At 38.3% G+C, this 11,968-nt stretch overlaps 1 protein-coding gene and 1 non-coding gene across 4 annotated transcripts; one reads left to right on the plus strand and one right to left on the minus strand.

The window, feature by feature from the left end:
* Nucleotides 1-819: 819 nt before the first annotated feature.
* LOC112704363 (small nucleolar RNA R71) lies at nucleotides 820-923 on the minus strand. The gene has a single exon (XR_003154991.1). It is a non-coding gene; the product is annotated as a small nucleolar RNA R71 (small nucleolar RNA).
* A 7,628-nt stretch (nucleotides 924-8,551) lies between these two features.
* LOC112702956 (uncharacterized) lies at nucleotides 8,552-10,922 on the plus strand. Of its 3 annotated transcripts, none has more exons than XM_025754207.3 (3): nucleotides 8,552-8,666; nucleotides 8,743-8,834; nucleotides 9,932-10,922. In XM_025754207.3, the coding sequence occupies exon 3, from the start codon at nucleotides 10,019-10,021 to the stop codon at nucleotides 10,673-10,675; it is 657 nt and encodes a 218-aa protein (XP_025609992.1). In that variant the 5' UTR covers nucleotides 8,552-8,666; nucleotides 8,743-8,834; nucleotides 9,932-10,018; the 3' UTR covers nucleotides 10,676-10,922. The 3 variants fall into 3 exon arrangements, with proteins under 3 accessions (XP_025609992.1, XP_025609995.1, XP_025609994.1); XM_025754210.3 differs by having other exon boundaries at nucleotides 8,556-8,666; nucleotides 8,759-8,834; XM_025754209.3 differs by having other exon boundaries at nucleotides 8,564-8,666; nucleotides 8,755-8,834.
* The last annotated feature ends 1,046 nt before the right edge of the window (nucleotides 10,923-11,968 follow it).

Here is an 11,968-nt window from a genome sequence, read left to right on the forward strand (position 1 = left end):
CCATAGCTTGCTTCAAGCCGACAATCTCTGTGGGATCGACCCTTGCTCACGCGAGGTATTACTTGGACGACCCAGTACACTTGCTGGTTAGTTGTGCGGGATTGCAAAAGTGTGATTGCAATTTCGTGCACCATTTATCACACAGCTACCACATGGCTAATCAGCTGTTGGTTCTCATTTGTGTTGGAATATGATACAACTATCCTTTTGTGTCTGTCACTATGCCCAACAGTCATGAGTTTGAAACTCATCACAGTCATTCCTTCCCAGATCCTACTCGGAATACCACAGATAAAGTTTAGACTTTTCGGATCTTTGGAATGTTACCAATTGATTCTAGCTTATACGACGAAGATTCTAATCTCAGATTCAGATGCCCCATTATCAGAGGGAAAACGATGTGAATCGTTGATTAGAGACCCAAGAGATATGCATTCAAGCTTATTTTCAATAATGCAAGAAGGATGCTTGGTGATTATACTACACCTACTTCCAAGTTTAATGGAAGAAGCATCTCAATTCCTGCCATTGGAGCAAACAATTTTGAGCTGAAACCTCAATTAGTTGCTCTAATGCAACAGAACTGCAAGTTTCATGGACTTCCATCAGAAGATCCCTACCAATTCTTTACTAAGTTCTTGCAGATCTGTGAGACTGTTAAGATTAATGGAGTAGATCTTGAAGTCTACATGCTCATGCTTTTCCTTTTTGCTGTAAGAAACAGAACTAGAGCATGGTTGGACTCTCAACCTAAAGATAACCTGGACTCCTGGGGTCATGGCCTTCTTGGCTAAATTCTTTTCTCCTTAAAAGTTGAGCAAGCTTAGAGTGGATGTTCAGACCTTCAAACAAAAAGATGGTGAATCCCTCTATGAAGCTTGGGAGAGATACAAGCAGATGACCAAAAGATGTCCTTCTGACATGTTTTCAGAATGGACCATGATAGATATATTCTATTATGGTCTATCTGAGTTCTCTAAGATGTCACTGGACCATTCTGCAGGTGGATCCATTCACCTAAAAAAAACGCCTGCAGAGGCTCAAGAACTTATTGACATGGTTGCAAATAACCAGTTCATGTACACTTCTGAGAGAAATTCCGTGAATAATGGGATGCCTCAAAGGAAGAGAGTTCTTGAAATTGATGCTTTGAATGCCATTTTGGCTCAGAACAAAATGTTGACTCAGTAAGTCAACATGATTTCTCAAAGTCTAAATGGATGGCAAAATGCATCCAACAGTACTAAAGAGGCATCTTCTGAAGAAGAAGCTTATGATCCTGAAAACCCTGCAATGGCAAAGGTAAATTACATGGGTGAACCTTATGGAAATACCTATAATTCATCATGGAGAAATCATCCAAATTTCGCATGGAAGGATCAACAAAAGCCTCAACAAGGCTTTAATAATGGTGGAAGAAATAGGCTCAGCAATATCAAGACTTATCCATCATCTTCTCAGTAATAGATAGAGAATTCTGAACAGAGTACCTCTAACTTAGCAAATTTAGTCTTTGATCTGTCTAAGGCCACTTTAAGTTTCATGAGTGAAACAAGGTCCTCCATCAGAAATCTAGAGGCACAGGTGGGCCAGCTGAGTAAGAAAATCACTGAAACTCCTCTTAGTACTCTCCCAAGCAATACTGAAGAGAATCCAAAAAGAGAGTGCAAGGCCATTGATATAATCAACATGGCCGAACCTAAAAAGAAAGGAGAGGACGTGAATCCCAATGAGGAATACCTCATGGGATGTCTCTCAAGCAAGAAGGAGTTCCCTATTGAGGACCCAAGGGAATCTGAGGCTCATATAGAGACCATAGAGATCCCATTAAACCTCCTTCTGCCATTCATGAGCTCTGAAGACTATTCTTCCTCTGAAGAGGATGAAGATGTAACTGGAGAGCAAGTTGCTCAATATCTAGGAGCTATCATGAAGCTGAATGCCAAGTTATTTGGTAATGAGACTTGGGAAGGTGAATCTCCCTTGCTCATCAGTGAACTAGATACATGGTTCAACAAACCTTACCTTAAAAGAGACAAGATCCTGGCAAATTCTTAATACCCTATACCATAGGCACCATGACCTTTGAAAAGGCTCTGTGTGACCTGGGGTCAAGCATAAATCTTATGCCACTCTCTGTAATGGAGAAGCTGGGGATCGTTGAGGTACAGCCTGCCATATTTTCATTACAATTGGCAGACAAGTCAGTAAGACAAGCTTATGGATTGGTAGAGGACGTGTTGGTAAAGCTTCAAGGCCTTTACATCCCTGCTGATTTCTTAATCTTAGACACTAGGAAGGAGGAGGATGAAGCATCATCCTTGGAAGACCTTTCCTAGCCACAGCAGGAGCTGTGATAGATGTTAACAGAGGAGAATTAATCCTTCAATTGAATGGGGACTACCTTGTGTTTAAGGCTCAAGGATCTTCTTCTTTAACAATGGAGAGGAAGCATGAAAAGCTTCTCTTAGTACAGAGTCAAACAAAGCCCCCACAATCAAACTCTGAGTTTGGTGTTGAGAGGCCACAGCCAAACTCTAAGTTTGGTGTTGGGAGTCTACAACATTGACCTGATCACCTGTGAGGCTCCATGAGAGCCCACTGTCAAGCTATTGACATTAAAGAAGCACTTATTGGGAGGCAACCCAATTTTTATTTATCTAATTTTATTTTTATTTTTATTGTTCTTTTATGTTTTATTAGGTTCATGATCATGTGGAGTCACGAAAAAAAATATTAAAATTAAAAACAGAATCAAAAACAGCAGAAGAAAAATCACACCCTGGAGGAAGGACTTACTGGCGTTTAAACGCCAGTAAGGAGCATCTGGCTGGCGTTAAACGCCAGAATAGAGCATGGATCTGGCGTTGAACGCCAAAAACAAGCATCATCCTGGCGTTTGAACGCCAGGAATATACCCTGAGGAGAGCTGGCGCTGAATGCCAGAAACAAGCATGGAACTGGAGTTCAACACCAGAAACATGCTGCACATGGGCGTTGAACGCCCAGAACATGCATCACCTCGGCGTTTAAACGCCAGAATTGCATGCAAAGGCATTGTACATGCCTAATTGGTGCAAGGATGTAAATCCTTGACACCTCAGGATCTGTGAACCCCACAGGATCATCTCAGGATCTGTGGACTCCACAGGATCCCCACCTACCATATTCTCCCCTCTTCTCAACATTCATCCTCTCTTTCCAATAAACACTCTTCCCCAAAACCCTTCACCAATCACCTCAATCTCTCTTCCCAATTAACCCCTTCACCACTCACATCCATCCACTCTTTCCCATAAACCCCACCTACCTTCAAAATTCAAATTTTTTTCCCACCCAAACCCACCCTAAATGGCCGAACCTACTCCCTCTCCCCTCACTATATAAATCCCTCTATTCTCCTTAATTTTCACACAACACAACTCCCTCTCCTATACCTTGGCCGAATACACCTTTCTCCACTCTCCTCTGTATTTTCTCTTCTTCTTCTTCTTTTCTTTCTTCTCTTGCTCGAGGGCGAGCAATATTCTAAGCTTGGTGTGGTAAAAGCATAAGCTTTTTGTTTTTCCATTACCATTGATGGCACCTAAGGCTGGAGAAACCTCTAGAAAAGGGAAAGGGAAGACAAAAGCTTCCACCTCCGAGTCATGGGAGATGGAAAGGTTCATCTCCAAAGCCCATCAAGACCACTTCTATGATATTGTGACCAAGAAGAAGGTGATCCCCGAGGTCCCTTTCAAACTCAAGAAAAATGAGTTTCTGGAGATCTGACATGAGATCCAAAGAAGAGGTTGGGAAGTTCTGATCAACCCCATTCAACAAGTCAGAATCTTAATGGTTCAAGAGTTCTACGCCAATGCATGGATCACTAGGAACCATGATCAAAGTATGAACCCGAATCCAAAGAATTATCTTACAATGGTTCGGGGGAAATACTTAGATTTTAGTCCGGAAAATGTGAGGTTGGCATTCAACTTGCCCATGATGCAAGGAGATGCACATCCCTACACAAGAAGGGTCAACTTTGATCAAAGGTTGGACCAAGTCCTTATGGACATATGTGTTGAAGGAGCTCAATGGAAAAGAGACTCCAAAGGCAAGCCAGTTCAATTAAGAAGACTAGACCTCAAGCCTGCGGCTTGAGAATGGTTAGAGTTCATCCAACGCTCCATCATCCCCACTAGCAACCGATCTGAAGTTACTGTGGATCGGACCATCATGATTCATAGCATCATGAATGGAGAGGAAGTAGAAGTTCATGAAGTCATCTCCCTTAAATTCTACAAAATAGCCAAAAAGCCCTCTACCTTGGCAAGGCTAGCTTTTTCTCATCTTATTTACCATTTATGTTACTCAGCTGGAGTCATCATAGAAGGAGACATCCCCATTGAGGAAGACAAGCCCATCACTAAGAAAAGGATGGAGCAAACAAGAGAGCCCACTCATGGATTCCAAGAGACGCATGAGGAATCTCATCACCAAGAAATCCCGGAGATGCCTCAAGGGATGCACTTTCCTTCCAATAACTATTGGGAACAACTCAACACTTCTCTAGAAGATTTGAGTTACAATATGGATCAATTAAGGGTGGAACATCAAGAGCACTCCATCATTCTCCATGAAATTAGAGAAGATCAAAGAGCAATGAGGGAGGAGCAACAAAGGCAAGGAAGAGACATAGAAGAACTCAAGGACATCACTGGGTCTTCAAGAAGAAAGCGCCACCATCACTAAAGTGGATTCATTCATTGTTCTTATTTTTCTATTTTTTCGGTTTTTATGCTTATTATGTCATCTATGTTTTGTGTCTCTACTTCATGATCATTAGTATTGAGTAACTATGTCTTAAGGCTATAAATAATTCCATGAATCCTTCACCTCTCTTAAATGAAAAATGTTTCTAATTCAAAAGAACAAGAAGTACATGAATTTCGAAAATATCCTTGAATTTAGTTTAATTATATTGATGTGGTGACAATACTTTTTGTTTTCTGAATGAATGCTTGAACAGTGCATAATTTTGATCTTGTTGTTTATGAATGTTAAAATTGTTGACTCTTTAAAGAATGATGAACAAAGAGAATGTTATTGAAAATCTGAAAAATCATGAAAATTGATTCTTGAAGCAAGAAAAAGCAGTGAAAAAGCAAAAGCTTGCGAAAAAATGGCAAAAAAATTAGAAAGAAAAAAAAGCAAGCAGAAAAAGCCAATAGCTCTTAAAACCAAAAGGCAAGGGTAAAAAGGATCCAAGACTTTGAGCATCAATGGATAGGAGGGCCCAAGGAAATAAAATCCAAGCCTAAGCAGGTAAATCAAGCTGTCCCTAACCATGTGCTTGTGGCATGCAGGTCCAAGTGAAAAGCATGAGACTGAGTGGTTAAAGTCATGATCCAAAGCAAAAAGAGTATGCTTAAGAACTCTGGACACCTCTAACTGGGGACTTTAGCAAAGCTGAGTCACAATCTGAAAAGGTTCACCCAGCTATGTGTCTGTGGCATTTATGTATCTGGTGGTAATACTGGAAAACAAAGTGCTTAGGGCCACAGCCAAGACTCATAAAAGTAGCTGTGTTCAAGAATCAACAAACTTAACTAGGAGAATCAATAACACTATCTAAAATTCTAAGTTCCTATAGATGCCAATCATTCTAAACTTCAAAGGAGAAAGTGAAATGCCAAAACTGTTCAGAAGCAAAAAGCTACAAGTCCCGCTCATCTAATTAGAATTAATATTCATTGATATTTTAGGATTTATAGTATATTCTCTTCTTTTTATCCTAATTGATTTTCAGTTGCTTGGGGACAAGCAACAATTTAAGTTTGGTGTTGTGATGAGAGGATAATTTATACGCTTTTTGGCATTGTTTTTAGGTAGTTTTTAATATAATCTAGCTATTTTTAGGGATGTTTTCATTAGTTTTATGCTAAATTCATATTTCTGGACTTTACTATGAGTTTGTGTGTTTTTCTGTGATTTCAGGTAATTTCTGGCTGAAATTGAGGGACCTGAGCAAAACTCTGATAAGGAGGCTGACAAAGGACTGCTGATGCTGTTGGAATCTGACCTCCCTTCACTCAAAATGGATTTTATGGAGCTACAGAACTCCAAATGACGCGCTCTCAACGGCATTGGAAAGTAGACATCCAGAGCTTTCCAGAAATGTGTAATAGTCTATACTTTATTTGTGATTAGAGGACGTAAACTGGCGCTCAACGCCAGTTCCATGCTGCATTCTGGAGTCAAACGCCAGAAACACGTCACGAACCAGAGTAGAATGCCAAAAACACGTTACAACTTGGCGTTCAACTCTAAAAGAAGCCTTAGCTCATGTAAAGTTCAAGCTCAGCCCAAGCACACACCAAGTGGGCCCCGGAAGTGGATTTCTGCATCAATCACTTTTGTAAACCCTAATAGCTAGTCTAGTATAAATAGGACTTTTTACTATTGTATAAGTGTCTTTGATTGTCAAGTCTTTTGACCATTCGGTCTTTTGATTACGTTTGGGGGCTGGCCATTTGGCCATGCTTGAACCTTCATCACTTATGTATTTTCAATAGTGGAGTTTCTACACACCATAGATTAAGGGTGTGGAGCTCTGCTGTACCTTAAGTTTTAATGCAATTACTACTATTTTCTATTCAATTCAGCTATTCCTGTTCTAAGATATTCATCGCACTTCAACATGATGAATGTGATGATCCGTGACACTCATCATCATTCTTTCCTATGAATACGTGACTGACAACCACTTCCGTTCTAATTTAGACCGGGCGCATATCTCTTGGATTTCCTAATCAGAATCTTCGTGGTATAAGCTAGATTGATGGCGGCATTCATGAGAATCCGAAAAGTCTAAACCTTGTCTGTGGTATTCCGAGTAGGATTCAGGGATTGAATGACTGTGACGAGCTTCAAACTCGCGATTGTTGGGCGTGATGACAAACGCAAAAGAATCAAGGGATTCTATTCCAACATGATCGAGAACCGACAGATGCTTAGCCGTGCCGTGACAGAGCATTTGGACCTTTTTCACTGAGAGGATGGGATGTAGCCATTGACAACGGTGATGCCCTACACACAGCTTGCTATGGAAAGGAATAAGAAGGATTGAAGGAAGGCAGTAGGAAAGCAGAGATCCAACAGGGACAAGCATCTCCTTACACTTATCTGAAATTCCTACAATTGAATTACATGAGTAACTCTATCTTTATTTTCTGCTTTATTTATTATTCGAAAACTCCATAACATTTACTATCCGCCTAACTAAGATTTACAAGATGACCATAGCTTGCTTCATACCAACAATCTCCGTGGGATCGACCCTTACTCATATAAGGTATTATTTGGACGACTCAGTGCACTTGCTGGTTAGTTGTGCGGAGTTGTGACTAAGTGTGATTCACGTTTGAGAGCGCTACCAAGTTTTTCGCGCCATTGTTGACGATCACAATTTTGTGCACCACACACTCATAGAAAAACAGAATCAGAATCGGTTTTCTAAACAGTATCAATCAACCCTAAACCGTAACAATCATGGACAAAACAGCCACAATCATGAAAAAAGCAGAATCAGAAATGGTTTTATCTTTGTTTTCTTCAACTAAAACTATGTTTTCTTTTGTGATACACTCAAAAAATTAGATATCGTTATACATTTTGCAGGAGAAGCACACTCACAAAATTAATAGAAAACAATTAAAAAAAATTGAAAAAACTGACCTCAGGGACGGAAGTTGAGGAAGATTGTCATGGGATCTGAGTCGAGAGTAATAGAGAGATTGAAGCTTTTGCAGATCTCAGGGTGTTGTATTTTCCTGTTTTTAACGACTTTGCTCAAACCACAAAGAAGTAATGGAGTGAAACAGTGAAGGCCAGGTGATGCAGACCGGCGAGGTGACGCAGTGAAGGCGCAGGGACGACGCGACGTGAACGGAGACAACAAACGCCGACAGAGGCATAGACAAAGCGACAGTAGTAAAAGTGCAGGACAAACTGGCGACGAGATGGCGAGCGTGCGGTGAGAGGGAAAAGGTTGAGGCGCCGCTTTCTCCCTTTTGAAGAAGAATGAGAAGATGGAGTGATGCCCTTAAAGAAGAATAAGAAGATGGAGTCACGAGGGATAACAATGAAGCTCTGATTTTCATTAGGGCTAATCATGGAATTATTGAATTAGAATGAGGTAACTTAGGTACAAATTATAATTAAAATTTCTGTCCCCGTCTTTAAAATTTTCTATCTCCAGTGTCCCTACTTTTTGGAAGTAATGAAATACTAAAATTTTAAAGACAAAAATAAAAATTTAAATACCAATCTCTAGCTTAACAAAATTTTAAAGACAAAAATAAAAATTTAAATACCAATCTCTAACTTAACAAATATAATACTGAATTTTTGTCTTTCAATCTTAGTTCCAGTCTCTACAAACAAACACTACCTTAGGACATTTATTTCAGAAAAGCTGGTTATGTTTCCGGAACATGGGTTCTGTTTGTAGTGGGTCGGATTTTCCGACCCATATCTGTTCCGGAAAATGATAAAAAAAAAAAAAACTAACCCTTCACCCAACAAAGAAAAAGAAACAAGGGAAGAGAAAGAATCAGCGAGTTCTGAAACTTGGTCACATCCCATTCTGTCCCGTCCGGTTCTTTCTCACATGTGAGCACGAGGTACTCTCTCTTTGGTAATTAAAACATTCGAGCTGCTTCTTCTTCTTCTTCTTGGGTAGAATCTGTTATTTTTTAGCGTTATAATCAGATAGATGGACCTAGCAACCGCAACAGCAACAGCGGCCGTAGCAGTAGTAGCAGCTTCCACCAGCGTGATCTAACAAAGAGGTGCGTAGTGTTTCGCTTCGTTTGCCTCCTCAATTGTTCCATCTTCTGTTGGTTTCTCTCTCTCTCTCTCTCTCTCTCTCTCTCTCTATATATATATATATATATATATATATATATATATATATATATCATTTAGTATAGTTGGTTCTTTTTAATTAATATTATTTACATAATGGATTGGCATGTGTTAGTTTTGTTTCTTGTTTTGTGTTGAATTTGGAAACTGGAATGTTTTGTAGTTCATCATATGAAACCTCAGCTCCTGTTACATGAAATTTCTTAGAAAAAGATGCTGCTATACCTGCAACATATAATCCATTTATCTATAACAAAAGATGGTACAACTATGTAAATGGAGAAAGATAAAAAGAAGGGAAAATATTTTCTTTTTTCTATTATTTCCGCGGGGTGCCAATTCAAAAGAGACTCGTTTGTGTTGCTGATTGAATTAGGCTAGACCGGCACATTTGAGTGATGATTACAATTTTTACAAATTCTAAGTGGGGGGTATAACTATGTAACAATACAAACTCATTCAATATTCGATTTCGCATAGACGTATTGATTGTTCAATATCAATCATAAATATGCTATTAAGTTTATTTATCTATTTTTATCTATCATCGAATCATTTCGCATAAACTCTTCCAAGTTGGATAACTTTGTTTTATGAAATTTACAAAACTCTTGAGTTAGATGATAGCTAAATAAAATCTAGAGTTAGATAACTTTGGTTTCAAACCATTAGACAAAATCAAGTATAGTCAAACTTCAGTAGGTTTTGTTCTCAAACCTTGGTTTCCAGAGTATAAACCGAAATCACAATCATTGTTTAAAATTTAGTCGAGTTCTCTAGACAATGCGCTGTGTTTTGCATAACCAACTATTTTATTCTGCTTCATTCCAGAATTGATTTTATAGTTTTCTAATCATGTTAGTTGATAGTTTGACTCTTATTTTTCCTTTAATTTTTTTTTAAAGATAAACATTATAAAGCTTTGAATCATCATAGACTATATGAAAGTAGAATATCTTTCAGTATGATGAGTGATTATAGAAAATCTTTAAATAAAGTTTCTGTTTGGTTCTGCTTTCAGGATATTTACTAACTGGAATAGAGGATATCAGTGTTTCATACCAGGCTGATTTGCCTTTCTGAAAGATAGCAATAGCGAAAGATAAGAATGAAGCCGCTTTTAAGAATAAGGCATTATTTACCTAAAGTTTTATGTAGGCAACATCTTCGTTTATATGTAGTAGGGCTTAATGCAAGTAACTCAAATATGTCATTAAGAAATTTTGGTCAAGCTGCAAGGAAACAGGAGGAAGAGGACGTTGAGGAGGTGGAGATTGACCAACGAAATCTCCCTGCTGATTTTGATCCCACAACATTTGATCCTATGGAGCATCGTGGCCCTCCATCTGAGAGAGTTTTCAGGCTTGTTGATGAAATGGCATCTCTTACGGTAGCTGAAGCAGCTGAACTGGGTCACATTATGATGAAGAAAATGGGGATGAAGGAGCTTCCTACTGTTGGATTCTTGAAGCCAGGAGCTGCAAATATAGCTGGACTCACAGCGACGAAAGCTGCACCAGCAGAAGCCGAGGAGGAGAAAAAGCCAGAAAAGACTGTATTCGAATTGAAATTAGAGTCCTATGAAGCAGCCTCCAAGATTAAAGTCATCAAGGAGATTCGGGGCTTTACTGATTTAGGTTTGAAGGAGGCAAAGGATTTAGTGGAGAAAACACCCTCTATTATAAAGAAAGGTGTTTCAAAGGAAGAAGGAGAACAAATAATAGAGAAAATGAAAGCTCTTGGTGCAAAGGTTATTATGGAATGAAGGTAACATGATGTATGTTGTTGCTCTCTTGGGAAGAAGTTAATTCCATTGTTTATCATTTTTGACAAATTATCTGAAATTTTGAAAATTTCATGTTGTTGTTCTAGGTAGGATACGATAAATTTTGCTAGTGGTTTGTTATTTTTACTAATCTTTTGTAGCTTAATCTGGAACTTGATTTGTTGTTCTATATAACATTATCCTTCATTGCAATCCACATGGAGGCCAATAAAAGTGCTTTTTCTTACTTCTGAGTTCACATGGATAATTGGATACATTATTCAGTAACTGCCTTGTTCAAATAATCTTTTTTTTTATCTTTGGTCCTGTTTCTGTCAATTGAATTTTGATTCCCTTAAAAGCCATGGACACCTAAAATATTTGTTTGAACGCCTACAACATTTATGTTCATGGTAGAATTGGGTTTATTTGTATAAATTTTGCTCGCATTAATATTTACAATTTTCACATTATTACATGGAATCTGAGCTTATATTGAGTTATGAAGGTAAGTGAAAGGAGAGTGAGCTTTTTGTTCAAGGAATTATGATATTGATGTAGGCTAGGGTCTGCTCAAGATATCGTTAGGTAGACAAACAATTATTGATTTTGTTGTTGGAACCGCAAGAGCTCTATCAAGCAAACTACCTTTATAATTTTTTATCTATGGAGTGTGGAAGGCCTTGTTAGCTCATTAGTCATTTAGCATTGAATAAGATGTGAATTCAACTTACATTGAGTTGATATATTCAATTCATATGATTTTACAAGTTTAGATCAGCGTAATGAATTTACACATTGGTCTAATGTCCTATAGGAACACTATACCTTATGACACAAAATCGGATTAAAAGCAGCGAGTTTAAAGCATATCTTACATAAGATATGAGAGTTTTCTTAGTTTTCTTTTCCTTTCCACATTATGATAACTACATAGTATTTATGGTAAAGGAATTACTAAAAGAAGTACAAAGCTTTTACCAGAAACCTATAACTTCATATGCTGTTCTTTTGATTCACCAAAAGTTTCAAGGAATGTTTAACCAAAGCCAAAGGTAACTGGAGCTAGATTAGATCCTAAAAAGATCAAGACAAAGAAAACAGTAAGAGAGGTGCACAAGTGGTGCACCTAATGTAACGTATGGTTTATTAAATAATTTCAGGAAAAAATCTTGACTTCAAGTTTTAATGTTTTATTAACATAGCATGAGGATATGAGAACAAAATTACAAATAGACTCGAAGGCAAAAGGCATGACAGACTTATTTTTGTGCATTTCAGTTTCAGGTAAGT

Source organism: Arachis hypogaea, chromosome 7, assembly GCF_003086295.3.
Source record: "Arachis hypogaea cultivar Tifrunner chromosome 7, arahy.Tifrunner.gnm2.J5K5, whole genome shotgun sequence".
NCBI lineage: Eukaryota > Viridiplantae > Streptophyta > Magnoliopsida > Fabales > Fabaceae > Arachis > Arachis hypogaea.